The following is a 15,428-nucleotide window of genomic DNA, read 5'->3' as shown; positions in this document are numbered from 1 at the left end:
GCCAGTTCCCTCACCTCATTTCCCATTCAGGCAGGTGAGCCCACAGATACTCTGGCTTGATCCACCAGGGGGGATCGGTCTGGGATCTGGCTTCGGAGACAAACCCTCTGAACTCCCACACAACTCTGAGTGCAGGAAATTCATCGCAAAGGAACTGGCTTAAGCAAAAGGTCTCCAAGCATCCCCAGACGCGGATGTGCTGAATGAGCTGAATCTTGCCGAGGAACCGTAACGGCAAAATACTATCAGAGCCATAAATTACCTCTTCACAGGCACTGGAGAGCATCATGATACACGATGAACAACTGAAGTATAAAACAGGAAATTGTTCGGTAAACCATGGGCTGGCTACACAGGATAAAGCCATGCAGCCCATAAAAGTGATATTCATAACAGCGCGTGTCAGCTATGCCTCAATAAAAAGATCTTCACAGGGAAGGATTTTGATATACGGATGACGGATGACGCCTGACGTACGGCGGTTCAAGTGTCTGGGAGCAATACCCATTCAGTAGAAACCGTGCTTAGAATTCCGATCTGTCCCCAGGTTAGCGATGTGATACCTCCTGGCTCCCAGCCAGCACCACCCCTGCACCCCCGCACCCCACACTCCCCATCAGCTTCCAGTCAGCCACGGGATCACGCAGCAAAGCACTCATACGGTTAACCATGCTGTACCCGAAACTATTCGGGTTTTCCCTTTCGCTATGGTATTCAATGAATCACATGAAATAGTCAACACTTTACTATAAAATAGGCAGCTACAGGCTGTGCTAAAGGTAGGTGAGGTATGGCAATTGTGCTTTCCACTTAAGATATATTAAAAAATTTTTTTATTGGGAGCTCAATTTGCCAACATATAGCATAACACCCAGTGCTCATCCCGCCCAGTGCCCTCTCAGTGCCCGGCACCCAGTCCCCCCACCCCCCGCCCGCCTCCCCTTCCACCACCCCTTGTTCGTTTCCCAGAGTGAGGAGTCTCTCATGGTTTGTCTCCCTCACTGATATTTTCACTCATTTTCTCTCCTTTCCCCTTAAGATATTTTCAACTTATGATGGGTTTATTGGGACATAACCCCAGTGTAAGTAGAGGAAGACCTGTAAGGTTAAGTGTATAAAGTAGGACAGAAGTGTATGCACAGTATGATCTTAGCTTTGTAAAACATTTATGGAGGGCTGGAGGTGTTTGAAATGGGTGAAGGTGATCATAAGGTACAAACTTCTGGTTATAAGATAAATAAATTTGGGGGATGTGACGTAGAACACGATGCTAGTACTGTATCATACATCTGAGAGTTGCTAAGATAGTAGATATTTTATTTTTTCCTATAGATTTTATTTACTTATTCATGAGAGACAGAGAGAGAGAGAGAGAGAGAGAGAGAGAGAGAGAGAGAGACACAGGCAGAGGGAGAAGCAGGCTCCATGCAGGGAGCCCGACGCAGGACTTGATCCCAGGTCTCCAGGATCACAGCCTGGGCTGAAGGCAGCGCTAAACCGCTGAGCCACCCGGGTGGCCCTAATATAGTAAATCTTTAAAGTTCTTACCACAAGAAAAAAAATCCGTAGCTATGTGAAGTGATGGATATTAACTTACTCTGGTAATGATTTTGTACAACATGCATATATAAAATGATCAGTTTTCACACTAAAGCTAATACAGTGTTATATGCCAATTATGTCTCAATAAAAGTGGAAAAAATATTCATAGAAACAGGGCTGCAAGGGAACTTGAAAAAAAAGGTAACAGTGGCTATCTCGGATGGTGAGATCAGGAATAACTGTGATTCCGCCTTCTTCGCTATGCTTGCCTATCCTTTTCATGATGAGTAAGGAACAGTTTTGTAATGAGAAAAATAAAAACAAACTTCTAAAGGGAAATAAAATGCAATTTTGTAAGTTGAAGGGATACACATGAAGGAAAGAAAATCGCACGGGAGATTCCCTGCAGCTTTCCTTCCCTCGTGAGCCTGCCGGGCCTGGTCCATGGGAAGGACCAAGCCCCAGCACCTGTGGATGCCACCAAGGGGACAGCCCTGCCAGCATGCTCCCGAGGCTGGGGTGGAAAAGATCCACCTCCTGGCAACCGTGTCTGAAAATGGGGAACCTTTCCATGTATGACACTTGTTCCCGTATGGGTACACATTTTCTCTGTTTTAATCAGAGAAATCTTTCTAGAATAGACTGCGTGTTCTTCAGACTCCTTAAAAGGGGATGCGGAGAACATACATTTTGCCTCTCTGCTCATTCGGGGTCAGCACTGAGGACATCAAGACTCTTCTTGGAAATAAAATACAGCGTTTAGTGTTCTTCAAACCCAGATGACTGCAATTTCTGAGGTTTGGACCCTGCCTTATATTTTATTTCCTCTTTGTCCTTATTAGGTGGACGGTTTCAGCTTTTAGTGAGCAGCTTCTCACCTTGTGCTTGGCTCTGTCACCAGAACCAGCTCCTGTCCTTCTCCTGCCCTGGTCTAGTCTGCTGTAGGCGAGTAGACCTACTACGCACACTTCTTAGAGATTTGCCTAAAATCATACTTATTAAGCTTGGGGTGAGGCTTACGGGTTGTCCACGGCCTTTTTCTCAGCTATACTCTACAGTGAAGGTTGCAGAAGGCTTTAGATAAATGAGGCCATCAGGAGCTACTATTTGATATGTTAGTTATGCCATTACTCTGTTTTTAAAAATACAAGAGAAATAAAGTGCTATTATTATTATTATTATTATTTTACAAAATTGGTAACACCGTCTTCCCAACTTCTTAAAGCAGCAGAACCCTATTTACAAATGAAATCTTGCTTGGAAATCACATACTCCCAACAGTTACAAGCAAAAAGCAAAACTACTCCGGGTGACTCCAGGGGGAGCAGCCCAAGTTGGGGCCCCGTCCGAGGACAGCAACAGCCCCTGGGCACCGAGGCAGAAGCCAAGCACCAAGAGCAGCTTCGCAAAGCACCCGAGTGTGATGCTGTCGGCAAAGGGACCCAAGCTGAAGGCTGCAGTCTGCTCATCTACAACCAAGCCTGGGACGGCACATCGGAACCTACGTGGTAAGGGTACGATGCTTCTATGTAGGGACTATTTTACTTGACATATTTCCTGTTTTTAGCTCTAAGAGGAGGCCCTGGAGCTAAGCTGGTGCTGGCGGGGTCTCGTTAGATAGAACGGGTCAGAGACGCGTGGCCGGAGCCTGGCTAAAGGGCCTCCCAGGGACAGACGGGCTCTAGGCCGCCCTTCCTCACCAGGGACCTCACGGGCTCGGTGCCGAGGGGCCATCTCAGGAGCTGCCGGGGGCTCTTACCTGGTTGTCCGGGTGGTTGACGGTGAAGTAGCCCACACAGACGATGACCTCATGAAGGAGGCTTTCGCAGGACGCCTGGCTGCAGTGGCCCAGGAGAGAGCTGGCGATGTGTCGGAATGCAAGCGACAGGCCCTCCGCCCCTACGATAGACTGAGGAAGACAGGGGCCGTTAGAACTGCCAGGGGGGCCGCGCAGAGCACCCGGCGAGGCCACACCCTGCGCACTTCCTGCACGGTCTGGAAAGGCATAGGAAGCTTCTAGAGCGCGAAGTTCGACAGTTCATTTTGGGGCTTCTCGCTGTAATAAATGACCATAATAAAGAGAACGTTTAACCCGAAAGGAGACACGGAGAAATACCGTCACCACGTGGACACGACACTGCCACCTAGAGCAGGGTTATTCATTCCATGTGTAACAAGTAAGTTCTTTTTCATTGTGCAAATAATCTCGCTGCAGAAAACCTGGAAAAATATTAAAAATACTACAATCCTCCTGTGAACCCACCATTTAGCTAACTTCTAATACTTTTTTTTTTCTCCCGAGGGAGAAAATGCTTTCTTGAACACACGGATAAAAATACAATCCTAATTATTTACTTATGTTTGCAGAGGAAAGCAATGGAACAAGCGGCCCTGGAGCCCAGCGCTCCCTAATGTTGCAGCGGCGTCCCCCGGAGGCAAGCCAGGACGGCTGCCCCGGCTCCTGGGGTCGCCCCTGCAGACGGGCCGTGGCCTGGGAGGGGGTCGGGGCGTCTGCGCAGCCCGAGCCCCTTTAGTGAACATGTCAAAGGGCAGAGCGGCGGGAGGCGGAGGGCGGAGGCGAGGCCCGCGGGGTGCCGGGAAGCCCTGGAAGGCGAGGCCCGGGCTTGAGCGGGCCCCACGGCTGCAGCCGGGAGTGGGGCGGCCGGGCCGTGCCCCGTCCTCAGGCCAACGTTCTCCAAGCCCCGGGAGGCCTCCGAGCTTCATTCCTTTAAATCAAGGGGCGACGCCTCCTGGCTCAGCCGCTGTGGTCAGCGAGTCCAGCGGCGACCCGGGCCCTGCCCGGCCTTCCCCGGGAGGAGCGGGCAAGGGGCGCCTAAGGCCGAATATAGAAATTAAACCAGTTTTTCAAGGAAACCATATTTCCTGTTTAGCCAGAATCAATTGCCAAGGCAGTCAGGGCACTGATTCGTCTCCTGAGACCCCTGCGACTGCGAGGCCTGTCACGGCGGTGCGACGTGCACACCCGGCCCCGAGGCCCGAGCCGGACTCCGCTGAGGCCCGGCCTGACCAGCCGCCGTGACATCCGTGCGGAACCGGCCGGGGAGACAGCCGGCGGCGAAGCCCTGTCGCCCCACGTGGGGCTCGCACAGGAAACACGCGCACGGCCCACGGCTCTGCAGAGGGCGGCCGGGCCACGCCGCACCAGAAGGTACCCTTCGGAATCAACATCTGCAAAGGAGTTCGGGAGGATGAAGTAAAGTCTTCGCCCACTTCCCGGCGGGCCCGCTGCGTGCCAGCCCGCCCCGGCGCCTCTCCAGGACCCCACGGATCCTCCCTGTGACGCAGATGAGAAGCTGAATCCACATGCCTCGTCTCAGGGCACAGACATGGTAGCGTAACGGCCCAAAGTCTCAGCAGACTGACTCCAGACCCAAAGGTGTGGCGGCGATGCCCACTACAGCCTGCGTTCTTGTGACGCACCGGTCAGCGCGCCGTACGTCATCTTATTTAACTCCTTAGCAGGTCAGACTATTTATTTATCTCATTTCAGTTTTATGCTTCGGTCCTTGGATCCTCTCAGGCAATTCATAAATTGTCTCCCAGATTTTTCTGAGGTCAGATCCGTGCTGTACCTAAAATCTGTTTTCCTTTTATAAACAGTTCCTAAACTCTCACTTATGACATGTAAGCTGTTCTGATGAACTGCAACATGAGCTTCTCTGACCATATTTCCCATAATAGTGCATTCCTCCCAAACTCACCGTTGTTTTATGATGCAAATCCCGTATCTCTGTACTGTATTTACACGCTGCATCAGAGGTCCACCTACATCAGTGACGTCCGTGTGGATGTTTTACTTTACCAGACACAGTGTGGTGGTTCAACAAATGCCTATAAATCTTTGCTAGTCCTCCCACGAGAGGTGGGGCCCACGCCTTCTCCCCTCGAATCTGGAAGGCTGATGACTGATTTAACCAGAATTACGGTTGATATGCAGCTATATGACTTGTAAGCAAAGTCAGAAAAAGCCATGCAATTTGTTTCTTTTGGAACACTTGTTTTCTGGCAGCTCCCTCTCAGGACACTCACTTAGAACCAGACACTATGATGTTTTAAGCCCACGTCACACAGAAGAAGCCCTAGTTAGGGACCTTGGCGGGCCTCATCTGTAAGTCATCCCAGGGATCAAACAGGAGATGGATGGAGCCTCAAGAAGATTCTAGCTCCCAGCTACTGTGTCAACCTGCCCCTCCGTCCCCCCACTTGTTATCTGAGGCTTTTGATTAAAGCCCGGCATCGTGGAGCAGTGAGAAGCCACCCATACGGTGGTGAGCTCTGAAGTCTGGGCCCATAGAATCTGTGACTGTAATAAAGTGATTACTGTCTACTAAGTTTTTTTTTTTTAATGCATATAAGTAACTGGAACAATAAGGTGATCCTTGGTAGATGTGTTAAAGGCCACGATGCTAGAAGTTCTGGGCATTTGGGTGCCTACACAGGCTGATGAGCAGTAAGGAAAGAACATGCTGGGCCTTGAGTATGGAAAGGATGGCAGCCAGGGAGGAGGTCCCCGCAGGCTTTCCGGGCCCACACACCAGTTAGGGGAAAGAGTACCTGGGAATAATGCCTGGGGAGAGAATGAGAAACTGTTATGGCCAAACTAAGATAAAAGGAGACCGGAGAGTCAGAGAGAGGTTAAGAAAAGAAGAAACAAATAGGAAAGAAAGACTTAGAGCTGCAGGAAGGACAGGGAGGAAAGGGGCAAAGGAAGAGGAGAGGCGCCAGGAAGCAGCCGCGGAAAGACAGCCTACCTGGAGGCCGGGCCTTTGGTTCTCGCTCGACCACTCTCGAGTCACCCCGGTGTTTCCCCTGCTGTTTTTGACAAACGTGGCTCAAGTGGGGAGCACACTGCAGGCTGGATATGTCAAGGAGCTAGGGAGGAGAAAGCTCGGCCTTTACGTTAGTTTGCCATGAAGGGCTCCAGAGATAAGATTTTGATTTTTCTGACATTATTGGCTATTGAGCCTAAAGGCCCCGAAGGGAGCGGGGCTGCCTAGACTTCAGCGTAAGCCTCCTGAGTGAGACGGAATGGGCTGCGGTGCCTGGAGGGTGCGCGGAGCACAGGGACGTGACCTGGGCAACCTGACATTCAAGAGTGTCGCTGATGGAGGCGGCTGACTTCGTGCAGGTGCTTCGTTTACGATGCGGGGGCGGGGCGCCCTGCAGCCACATCAATCCTCGTCAGAAGACCTAGAACACTAGAAGCTCACAGATAGTCTTAGATATTTTCTTTCCACGATCCCTGGCAACAGAGGAAATCACTCTACTTGGACGAGCTGATGGGGAGACTGCTGGTCTCCGTGTTCTGAAGACAAAAACTCACTGTCTCCTGATTTCCAAGCTGTTTCTGCACTGAAAGCAATGGGCTTGGGTCTTCGTAAAACACAGACGTTCTGTTCAACCCAGAGGCGAGAACCACTGGCATTTTCTGCAGCAGCCACCCCGTTTGAGGCGTGCGATAAACTCTCAGAACTTTACAGCCTATGCAGTTACCACTGAAGGCTGGTTCAAATGGTCTGGAAGCTGAAATGCGTTAACCCTAAAGAGGTTTCTGTTCTTGTGATGGATAAACTAACTCTGCAAAGTTGAGAGATATCGAATCCAATGATACAACTTACTCATTAATTTTCTGTTGTGAACACAATGACAGGAAGACAAGAATTCCACATTTGTCATCAGCTACAAAACAAGCATTTCTTCTATCTGGGAATGGCTAGGGAACACCATTTTCATACATTTATATCTCTATAACCTTCTTCCCTCTGAGCAAAGCAATTCATCTAAATTATGGGTTCATCATCTGCCAAGTTTGTTCCTTTTTTAATGAAATTGCTTGACAGTTAATAAACTGAAAGAGAAAGTCTACTCCTTGGGGCTTGCTCTGTTCCAGAGGTTCAGTGTTTTTGAAAATTAAATTTCCTACATGGAAAAAAATCTATTTCTAAGCTGACAGTCTGGTGTTATAGCATAAAGCAATTTTTCTTTCTTCAGCTATAAAAACTGAATAATGGACACAAATCAGTTAAATCAGCCACAGAAAGTCCTATCAATCAAAACAATTTATCTAGTTTTGGTTCTGTTTATGTAAGAAACCATGATTTTCCTTAATGTTTCAAAGTTGATGGGATAATAATGCCTTTCTATAAAGTAACCAAGACAAGATTTATTAGTAGCAGAATGGCACAGGGCTTGGGGTCAGAACATCATAGGTACTAGTCCCGGCAAAGCCACGTGTAACCCTGGGCAAACTACTTTAACTGTCAGCATTTCCGTCTGTAAAATGGGTGTAATATTTTGCAGGACTATCATGACGCATATGTGGAGCACCTAATACAGTTCCCAGGAGACAGAAGCTTAATAAATGGTAGGTATTGTGATTTCTTCTTCTTTTTTTTTTTTTTGTAGTTTATTCCTTATGTCCCAACCCAGGAGAGAAACAGCACAGCTTTATCTGTACTAAAATATTAACTCTTGGTTGGTTGACACCAACCCTGAGCAATGCTAGGTACCTGGAAAGCGGGCAGATCAAGGGCTGCAAAGCTGTTGAAGAACTGTAGGCTCTGAACGGCCACCCGCACCGTGTTGGGAGTGTAGGTGTCCTTGGGGCTGGCAGTGCCGGGGTCCGAGACGGTGCCGTGGAGGAGGACGCAGTAGAGCATGTGCAGGACTCCGGCCAGGTCCGTGGCCTGGAGAGCGGCGGTCAGTCCCGTGGGATCCTGGCGATTACTGTCGAATATGCCGCACGACCTGACAAAGAAACGTTCAGCTGCTTAGACGGCGTCTCCCGAGGGATGTTAGAGGTAAATGGAGTGAGCGGAGCAGGCCTTAGAGGGCGACCAGCCGAGCTGTGGGGGAGGGAACAAGACACCTGGGGGGGGGGGGCGCGGCCGCCTCCCTGCACCCCTGGGCGGTGAGCACCTGTGGCTGGCCCCCTCCTTCCCTGAGGCCTAGCAGGTGCTCCTCGTTTAGATTCCGGGGCTGGACACACGGACAGAGCCCAGGAGACCTCCAGGGACCGGGGTAGAGACACCAGAGCTTCCCGCCCGGATCCGCGACGGGGACCTTGAGGGGTGGCGGGGACGCGGGGGGCCCGCAGGCCTCAGGAGCGCGGTTCCACCGCCAGGGGCCTGGGGGGTCCTGGGGGTCCCGGAGTGAAGGCAGCAGGGCCCCCACCCAGGCCCCACGCAGCCCCGCGGCCGGAGCCCGCAGCTGTGCCAACGCGGCCGCCACGCTCTGCCCCCCCGTTCTTCCCTGAAACTGAACCCTGATTTCTCTGAGCAACGACCTCTCTCTTTTTTGGGACTTAGATTCACTTTGCCGCCCGGGGTTCATCGCTGGCTCCAGGCGCGGCTCTCCGGCTCTCCGCGCCCAGGGGAGGAGGCCGGGTAGGTGCCGGCGCCCGGCAGGGACGAGCCAGCGGCCGAGGCCCCTCCAGGCGGGGGTGGCCCGGGGGCTGCAGGCGAGGGCCCACACTGGCCGCTCCCCCAGGAAGACAAGGGACAGGTCCCTGCTCTGTGTCCTCCTTTCCGGTACTCTTCCCTACGTTTGTTTTAAGATTTTATTTATTTATGCATGAGAGACGCAGAGAGACAGAGACAGAGACAGAGACAGACACACAGAGAGAGGGGCAGAGACGCAGGCAGAGGGAGCAGCAGGCTCCATGCAGGGAGCCCGATGTGGGGCTCGATCCCGGGTCTCCAGGGTCATGCCCTGGGCCAAAGGCAGGGGCCAAATCGTTGAGCCACCTGGGGATCCCCAATCTTTCTAGACGTTTAAATGACATGAATTCACTGCTATTACTTCTTCAAAAGAGTAAGTGCAAATAAAAAAAAGTGAAGGTCATCAGACTGTTTCCTTCTTCCTCTCTCCATCTCATCCCATTATTTAGAAAAATACTAATCACAAACTATATAACAGCACAATCTAGGATACTTTGCTATATTCTCCTGATGAAATAAAAATATTGATTCAGAAAAATGAATTAAATAATCATTCAATAACTTAAATGTGTAAATGGTTCAAAATGGATACAATAGTGCTTCATAGAAAAGACCACTTTTTTCCAAATTTTTATTTAAATCCTAGTTAACACACAGTGCAGTAATACTGGCTTCAGGAGAATTCAGTGACTCATCACTTACATACCACACCCAGTGCTTCCCACAAGTATGCTCCTTAATCCCCATCCGCCATCCAACTCCTTCTCCATCACCAGTTTGTTCTCTATTGTTAAGAGTCTCTTATGGTTTGTTTCCCTTTCTTTTAACCCCTCCCATAGGTTCATCGTTTTTGTTTTTACTTAAATACTATATGAGTGAAATCACATGGTATTTGTCTTTCTCTGACTTATTTCCCTTATAGCATCATATACTGTAGCTCCATCCACATCACGGTGCACGGCAAGACTACATTCTTTCTGATGGCTGAGCAATACTCCGGGGTGCGTATACACCGCAGCGTCTTTATCCATATTCATCAGTCTAAGGACGATTGCACCCTTTCCATAGTGTGCCCACTGTTGAGAATGCTATCAACATCGGGGAGTATGTACCCTTCAAATCAGTATTTCTGTATCCTCTGGGTAAATACCTAGTAGTCCAATTACTGGACCGTTGGGTAGTTGTATCTTTCACTTTTGGAGGAATCTCCATACTGTTCTCCAGGGTGGCCACACCAGTCTGCATTCCCACCAACAACGCAAGAGGGTCACACCCCTTTTTCTGCATCCTTGCCAACGCCTGTTTTTTCTTGTGTTGTTAATTTTAACCATTCTGACAGGTGCGAGGTGGTATCTCACTGTGGTTTTGATTTGCGTTTCCCTGATGATGAGTGATGTGGAGCATGTTTTCATGTGTTTGTTAGCCGTCTGGATGTGTTCTTTGGAAAAACGTCTATTCAAGTCTTCTCCCCATTTTTTGACTAAATTATTTTTTGGGGTGTTGAGTTTGATAATTTCTTTATAGATTTTGGATACTAGCCCTTTAACCAATATGTCATTTGCAAATATCTTCTCCTATTGTATACTAGGCTGCCTTTTAGCTAATTAAGACTATTAATTTTAAAGTGAGCCCATAGAATCCACAGGACCAAGGGGAAGGCAGAGGGCTTGTCTAGTGCATTTGGCTTGCACAGAACTAATGTAGACCTGAAAGGACTTTAGGCAATGTTTACTTTTGATTTAGTCTGAAATACAGATAATTTGTCCATGAACAGGGCACTGGCTCCTGTTGTTCTTAACTGCCAGTTACAATCACTTTAAGCCCAAATGTTTATAATAAAAATGTAAAAGGCCTCATTCATATCAGACATAAGTTACAAAACTTTCTTTTAAAAATACATGGAAGATATGAAAACTCAGATCTGAAATTTTATATATTACATACATTCTGATATCTCAATTTTACTGAATTTTAAAGTGTTTTTGTTTGTTCTCTAGAACTAGAGATCTTAGTGTATATCAAGTTCTGTTCATTAAAAGCCAGATTCAATTAGGAAAAACTCTAAGTGGACCATCAGTACTCCTGCACAGGACCTGAAAACCCTACCCTGCCTTAAAGGAAAGTACAGATGTGTGAAAAAAGCAGTGATTTCTGTGGGCCTGAATCAATTGCCATCCATTCCATCTTCAGTATTTTATAAACCACGTACATACCAGGTTTTAGTTGGCCCCAAAAAGCAGCAGTAACAGTCCCAGATACTATAGGCCTTTTTCCCCTTTGTTCCTGGCTGGTTTTCTCTCTTTTGCCTCGCCCCCATTTTTCTGGCTTGGTAACATCAACCTTGGTCTCCTTCAGTGCCAGTGATCTTCTAGACTGCTCTATCTTGGATTTGGGTTCTGTTTGTTTCTTCAGGTCTGAAATCCCCAGGTATCCTGAGAGAACTTTCCATTTCAGTCAATGGGCTGCACACTGTTGGGAGTGGGTGGGATTAAGCCACTGTCTCTCCCAGGGATGGATGTAAACTTTACTGTTTAAAAAGTGAATTGTGGGATCCCTGGGTGGCGCAGCAGTTTGGCGCCTGCCTTTGGCCCAGGGCGCGATCCTGGAGACCCAGGATCGAATCCCACATCCGGCTCCCTGCATGGAGCCTGCTTCTCCCTCTGCCTGTGTCTCTCCCTCTCTCTTTCTCTCTCTCTCTCTCTGTGACTATCATAAATAAATAAATAAAAATTAAAAAAAATAGAAAAAATAAAAAGTGAATTGTTGTTTTAGAGGTAGTGCAGTGTGGGGCTGACCTACAACCAGCGGTATCGTTCATCAGGCGAGCACCAGGTGAGCACCAGGGTCATGATGATCATCATCTGTCAGATACTCTCCATTTGAAAAGCCAAAGTACCTGTGCTCCATGAAGTGACCACTGTGACGTGTGCAGCCAAGGAGGACTGGGCCCCTGTCCTAGATAGCCTACATAGGGGCAGACACGTGTATCAGGTCGTCCTGCTGATGGAACATCACAAGCTAGTGGCTCAGAGCAATACACATTTATTCTCTTATAGTTTGCGAGGTCAGAATCCAAAGTAAGTCTCACTGGGCTAAAATCAGGCGTTCAGAGCTGTGTTCCTTCTAGAGGCTGCAGGAGAGAATTTCTTTCCTTGCCTTTCACAGCTACTGGACTACAAACGCGTTCCGTGGCCCGGGGCCCCTTCTCCATCTTCAGTCAGCAGCAGAACACCAGCGAGTCCCTCTAATGCTCACTTTCCCGCTTCCCTCTCTCACTTACAAGGAACTCTGTATTACATTGGGTCCACCTGGATAAACCAGGATGATCTTTCCCATCTCAAGATCCTTAATTTTTGCAAAATCTCTTTTGCCATGTGAGATAATTTACATGTAAAAACATTTACAGTTTTTGGGGATTAGGGTATAGATATCTTTGGCAGGGCACTATTCTTTTCCCCAATTTTTTTGTGTTAAAATATATATATAGTAAAATTTACCATCTTATTTTAGGTGTGCAGTTTGTTGGCAATAAATATATTCATAATAATGTGCAACCTCACCATCAACCCTCCCCATAACTCTTACATCATGTAAAACTGAAACTCTATGCGCATTAAACAATACCTCCCCACTCCCCCTTCTGCTGGCAACCAACATGCTACTTTCTGTCTCTATGACTAAGTACTTCACGTAAGTGGAATCATAACAGAAGATTTAGTTTTTTGTGATTGGCTTATTTAACTTAGCATAATGTCTCCTCAAAGTTTAACCATGATATAGAATATTTAACCATTTCCCTATTTTTAAGGCCGAATAATACTTCATTGTATGTATACACCACTTTTTATGTATCCAGTCATCCACTGATGAACACTTGGGTTGCTTCTGTTTTTGCTACTGTAAATAATGCTTCTATGAACTCAGGCATACAAATACTTCTTTAAAATGCTGTTTCCAATTCTTTCAGATATATACTCAGAAGTAGAATTGTTAGATCATGGGACGCCTAGGTGGCTCAGCGGTTGAGCGTCTGCCTTCGGCCCAGGGCGTGATCCTGGAGTCCGGGTTCGAGTCCCGTATCGGGCTCCCTGCATGGAGCCTGCTTCTCCCTCTGTCTGTGTCTCTGCCTCTCTCTCTCTCTGTGTCTCATGAATAAATAAGTAAATAACTAAAATCTTAAAAAAAAAAAAAAAGGAATTGTTGGATCATATGGTAATTCTATTTCTAATTTTTTGAGGAACTGCCATGTTTTCCATAGCAGCTATATCATTTACATTCACACCAACAATACACAAGTGTTCAAATTTCTCCACATCCTCACCAACACTTGCTATTGTCTTTCTGATAGTAGCCATCCTAATGGATATGAGGTGGTATTTAAAAACTATAGTTTTTATTTGCATTTCCCTACTGCCAGTAATGTTAAACTTCATTTCATGGGCTTATTGAGCATTTGTGTATTTTCTTTGGAGAAATGCCTATTTAAGTATTTTGCCCATTTTTAAAATTTAAATTTAATTAACATATAATTTACTATTGGTTGCAGAGGTAGAGATCAGTAACTCATCAGTTGTATATAATACCCAGTGCTCTTGACATCACATGCCCTCCTTAATGTCCATCACCCATCCCACCCACTTCCCCTCCAGTGACCCTCAGTTTGTTTCCTATGATTAAGTCTCTTACAGTTTGTCTCCCTCACTGATTTCATCTTGTTTTATTTTTTCCTTTCTTCCCCTATGATCTTCTGTTTTGTTTCTTAATTCCACATATGAGTGAGATCATAATTGTGTTTCTCTGATGGACTTATTTCACCCAGCATAATACCCTCTAGTTCCATCCATGCCATTGCAAATGGCAAGATTTCATTTTTTTTTTTTTTTTTGATGACTGAGTAGTAGTCCGTCCTGAGCCACAGGCAGATGCTCAACTGCTGAGCCACCCACATCTTCTTTATCCACTCATCTGTCGATGGACATCTGGGCTCTTTCCATAGTTTGGCTGTTGTGGACATTGCTACTATTAACACTGGGGTGCAGGGGTCCCTTCATATCACTACATTTGTATCTTTGGTTGCCTAGTTTTTAATAGTGTTTTTGTTTTTGTTGTTGAGTTTTAGGAGTTTTCCATGGTTTCTGGATATTAATTCCTTATCAGATATATAATTTGCAAATATTTTATCCTATTCTCCAGGTTGCCTTTTTACTGTGTTGATACTGTCTTTTGACATATAAATTTAAAACATTTTCATGAAATCCAATTTGTCTACTTTTTCTTTTACTGCCTATGTCTCAGTGTCCTATCCAAGAAATCTTTGCCAAATCCCACATCCTGAAGCTTCTGCTCTCTTATCTGCTGAGTTTATTAGTTTTAGGTCTTTGAGTTATTTTAAGTCATGGTGTTTGAAAGTGTCCTTCATCCTTTTGCATGTGGATGTTCAGTTTCCCCAGCACCACTTGTTGAAGAGATTGTCCTTTCCCATCCAATGGTCTTGGTACCCTTGTCAAAAATCATTTGTCCATATATGTGAGGGTTTATTTCTGGGCTCTCTATTTTGTTCCATTGTTACACATGTCTGTCTGTCAGTATCACACTGTTTTGATTATTATGGCTTTGAAGTAAGTTTTGAAGTCAGGAAATGTGAGTCCTCCAGCTTTGTTCTTCTTTTTAAAGATTGTTTGGTCTATTTGGGGTCCCTTCAGATTCCATATAAATTTTAGGATCAGCTTTTTTATTTCTGCAAAAAAAAAAGTCTTAGAGATTTTGTTAGAGATTATATAAAATATACAGACTGTGTTGGGGAGTAATGACTTCTCAACAATACTGTCTTCCAATCCATGAATATGGAATGTGTTTCCATTTATTTATACCTTCTTTAATTTCTTTTGGCAAGGTTTTGTACTTTTCACTGTATTAGGCTTTCACTTTTTTGGTTAAACTAATTCATAAGTTTTTATTTCTTTGATGCTATTGTGAATGGACTAATTTTCATAATTTCCTTTTTGAGATTGTTCATTGTTAATGTATAAAAATGCAACTGCTTTTTCTGCCCTGGCTTTATATTCTCCTATTTTGCCAAATTCGTTTATTAGTTTTAACAGGTTTTTCTTTCTTTTTTTTTTTGGTGTGAAATCTTTAGTGTTTTCTACATATAAGATCATATCATTTACAAACTGAGATAATTCTTTACTACTTCACTTCTGATTTGGATGCCTTTTATTTCCTTTTGTTGCCTAATTGCTTTGGCTAGAAATTCCAGTACTATGTTGAATAGAAGTGGGCATCCTTGCCTTGTTCCTGATCTTAGAGGAAAGCTTCTAGTCTTTAACCATCACTATGATGTTTCCTGTGGGTTTTTTATATATGATTTTTATTATGTGGAGGTACTGTCTTTCTATTCCAAGCTTTTTGAGTGCCATTAAAAAT

At 46.2% G+C, this 15,428-nt stretch overlaps 1 protein-coding gene across 13 annotated transcripts in view; it reads right to left on the bottom strand.

The window, feature by feature from the left end:
• Positions 1-15,428, bottom strand: part of SCAPER (S-phase cyclin A associated protein in the ER) — a 435,057-nt gene that overhangs the window by 30,032 nt on the left and 389,597 nt on the right. For 12 of the 13 annotated variants that reach the window (XM_035708613.2, XM_025472080.3, XM_035708615.2 and 9 more), the window contains 2 exons: positions 8,073-8,310; positions 3,302-3,451 (listed from right to left, as the gene is read on the bottom strand). In XM_035708613.2, the coding sequence (XP_035564506.1) occupies positions 3,302-3,451; positions 8,073-8,310 (388 nt within the window). Of the gene's footprint in view, positions 1-162; positions 306-3,301; positions 3,452-8,072; positions 8,311-15,428 lie in introns of those variants that run through there. The other variant, XM_025472086.3, reaches the window with a different exon arrangement.

The sequence above is a fragment of the Canis lupus genome, chromosome 30, assembly GCF_003254725.2.
Source record: "Canis lupus dingo isolate Sandy chromosome 30, ASM325472v2, whole genome shotgun sequence".
NCBI classification, from domain to species: domain Eukaryota; kingdom Metazoa; phylum Chordata; class Mammalia; order Carnivora; family Canidae; genus Canis; species Canis lupus.
Note: the sequence above shows the minus strand (reverse complement) of the source record. Positions and strands in the feature narration are given on the sequence as shown.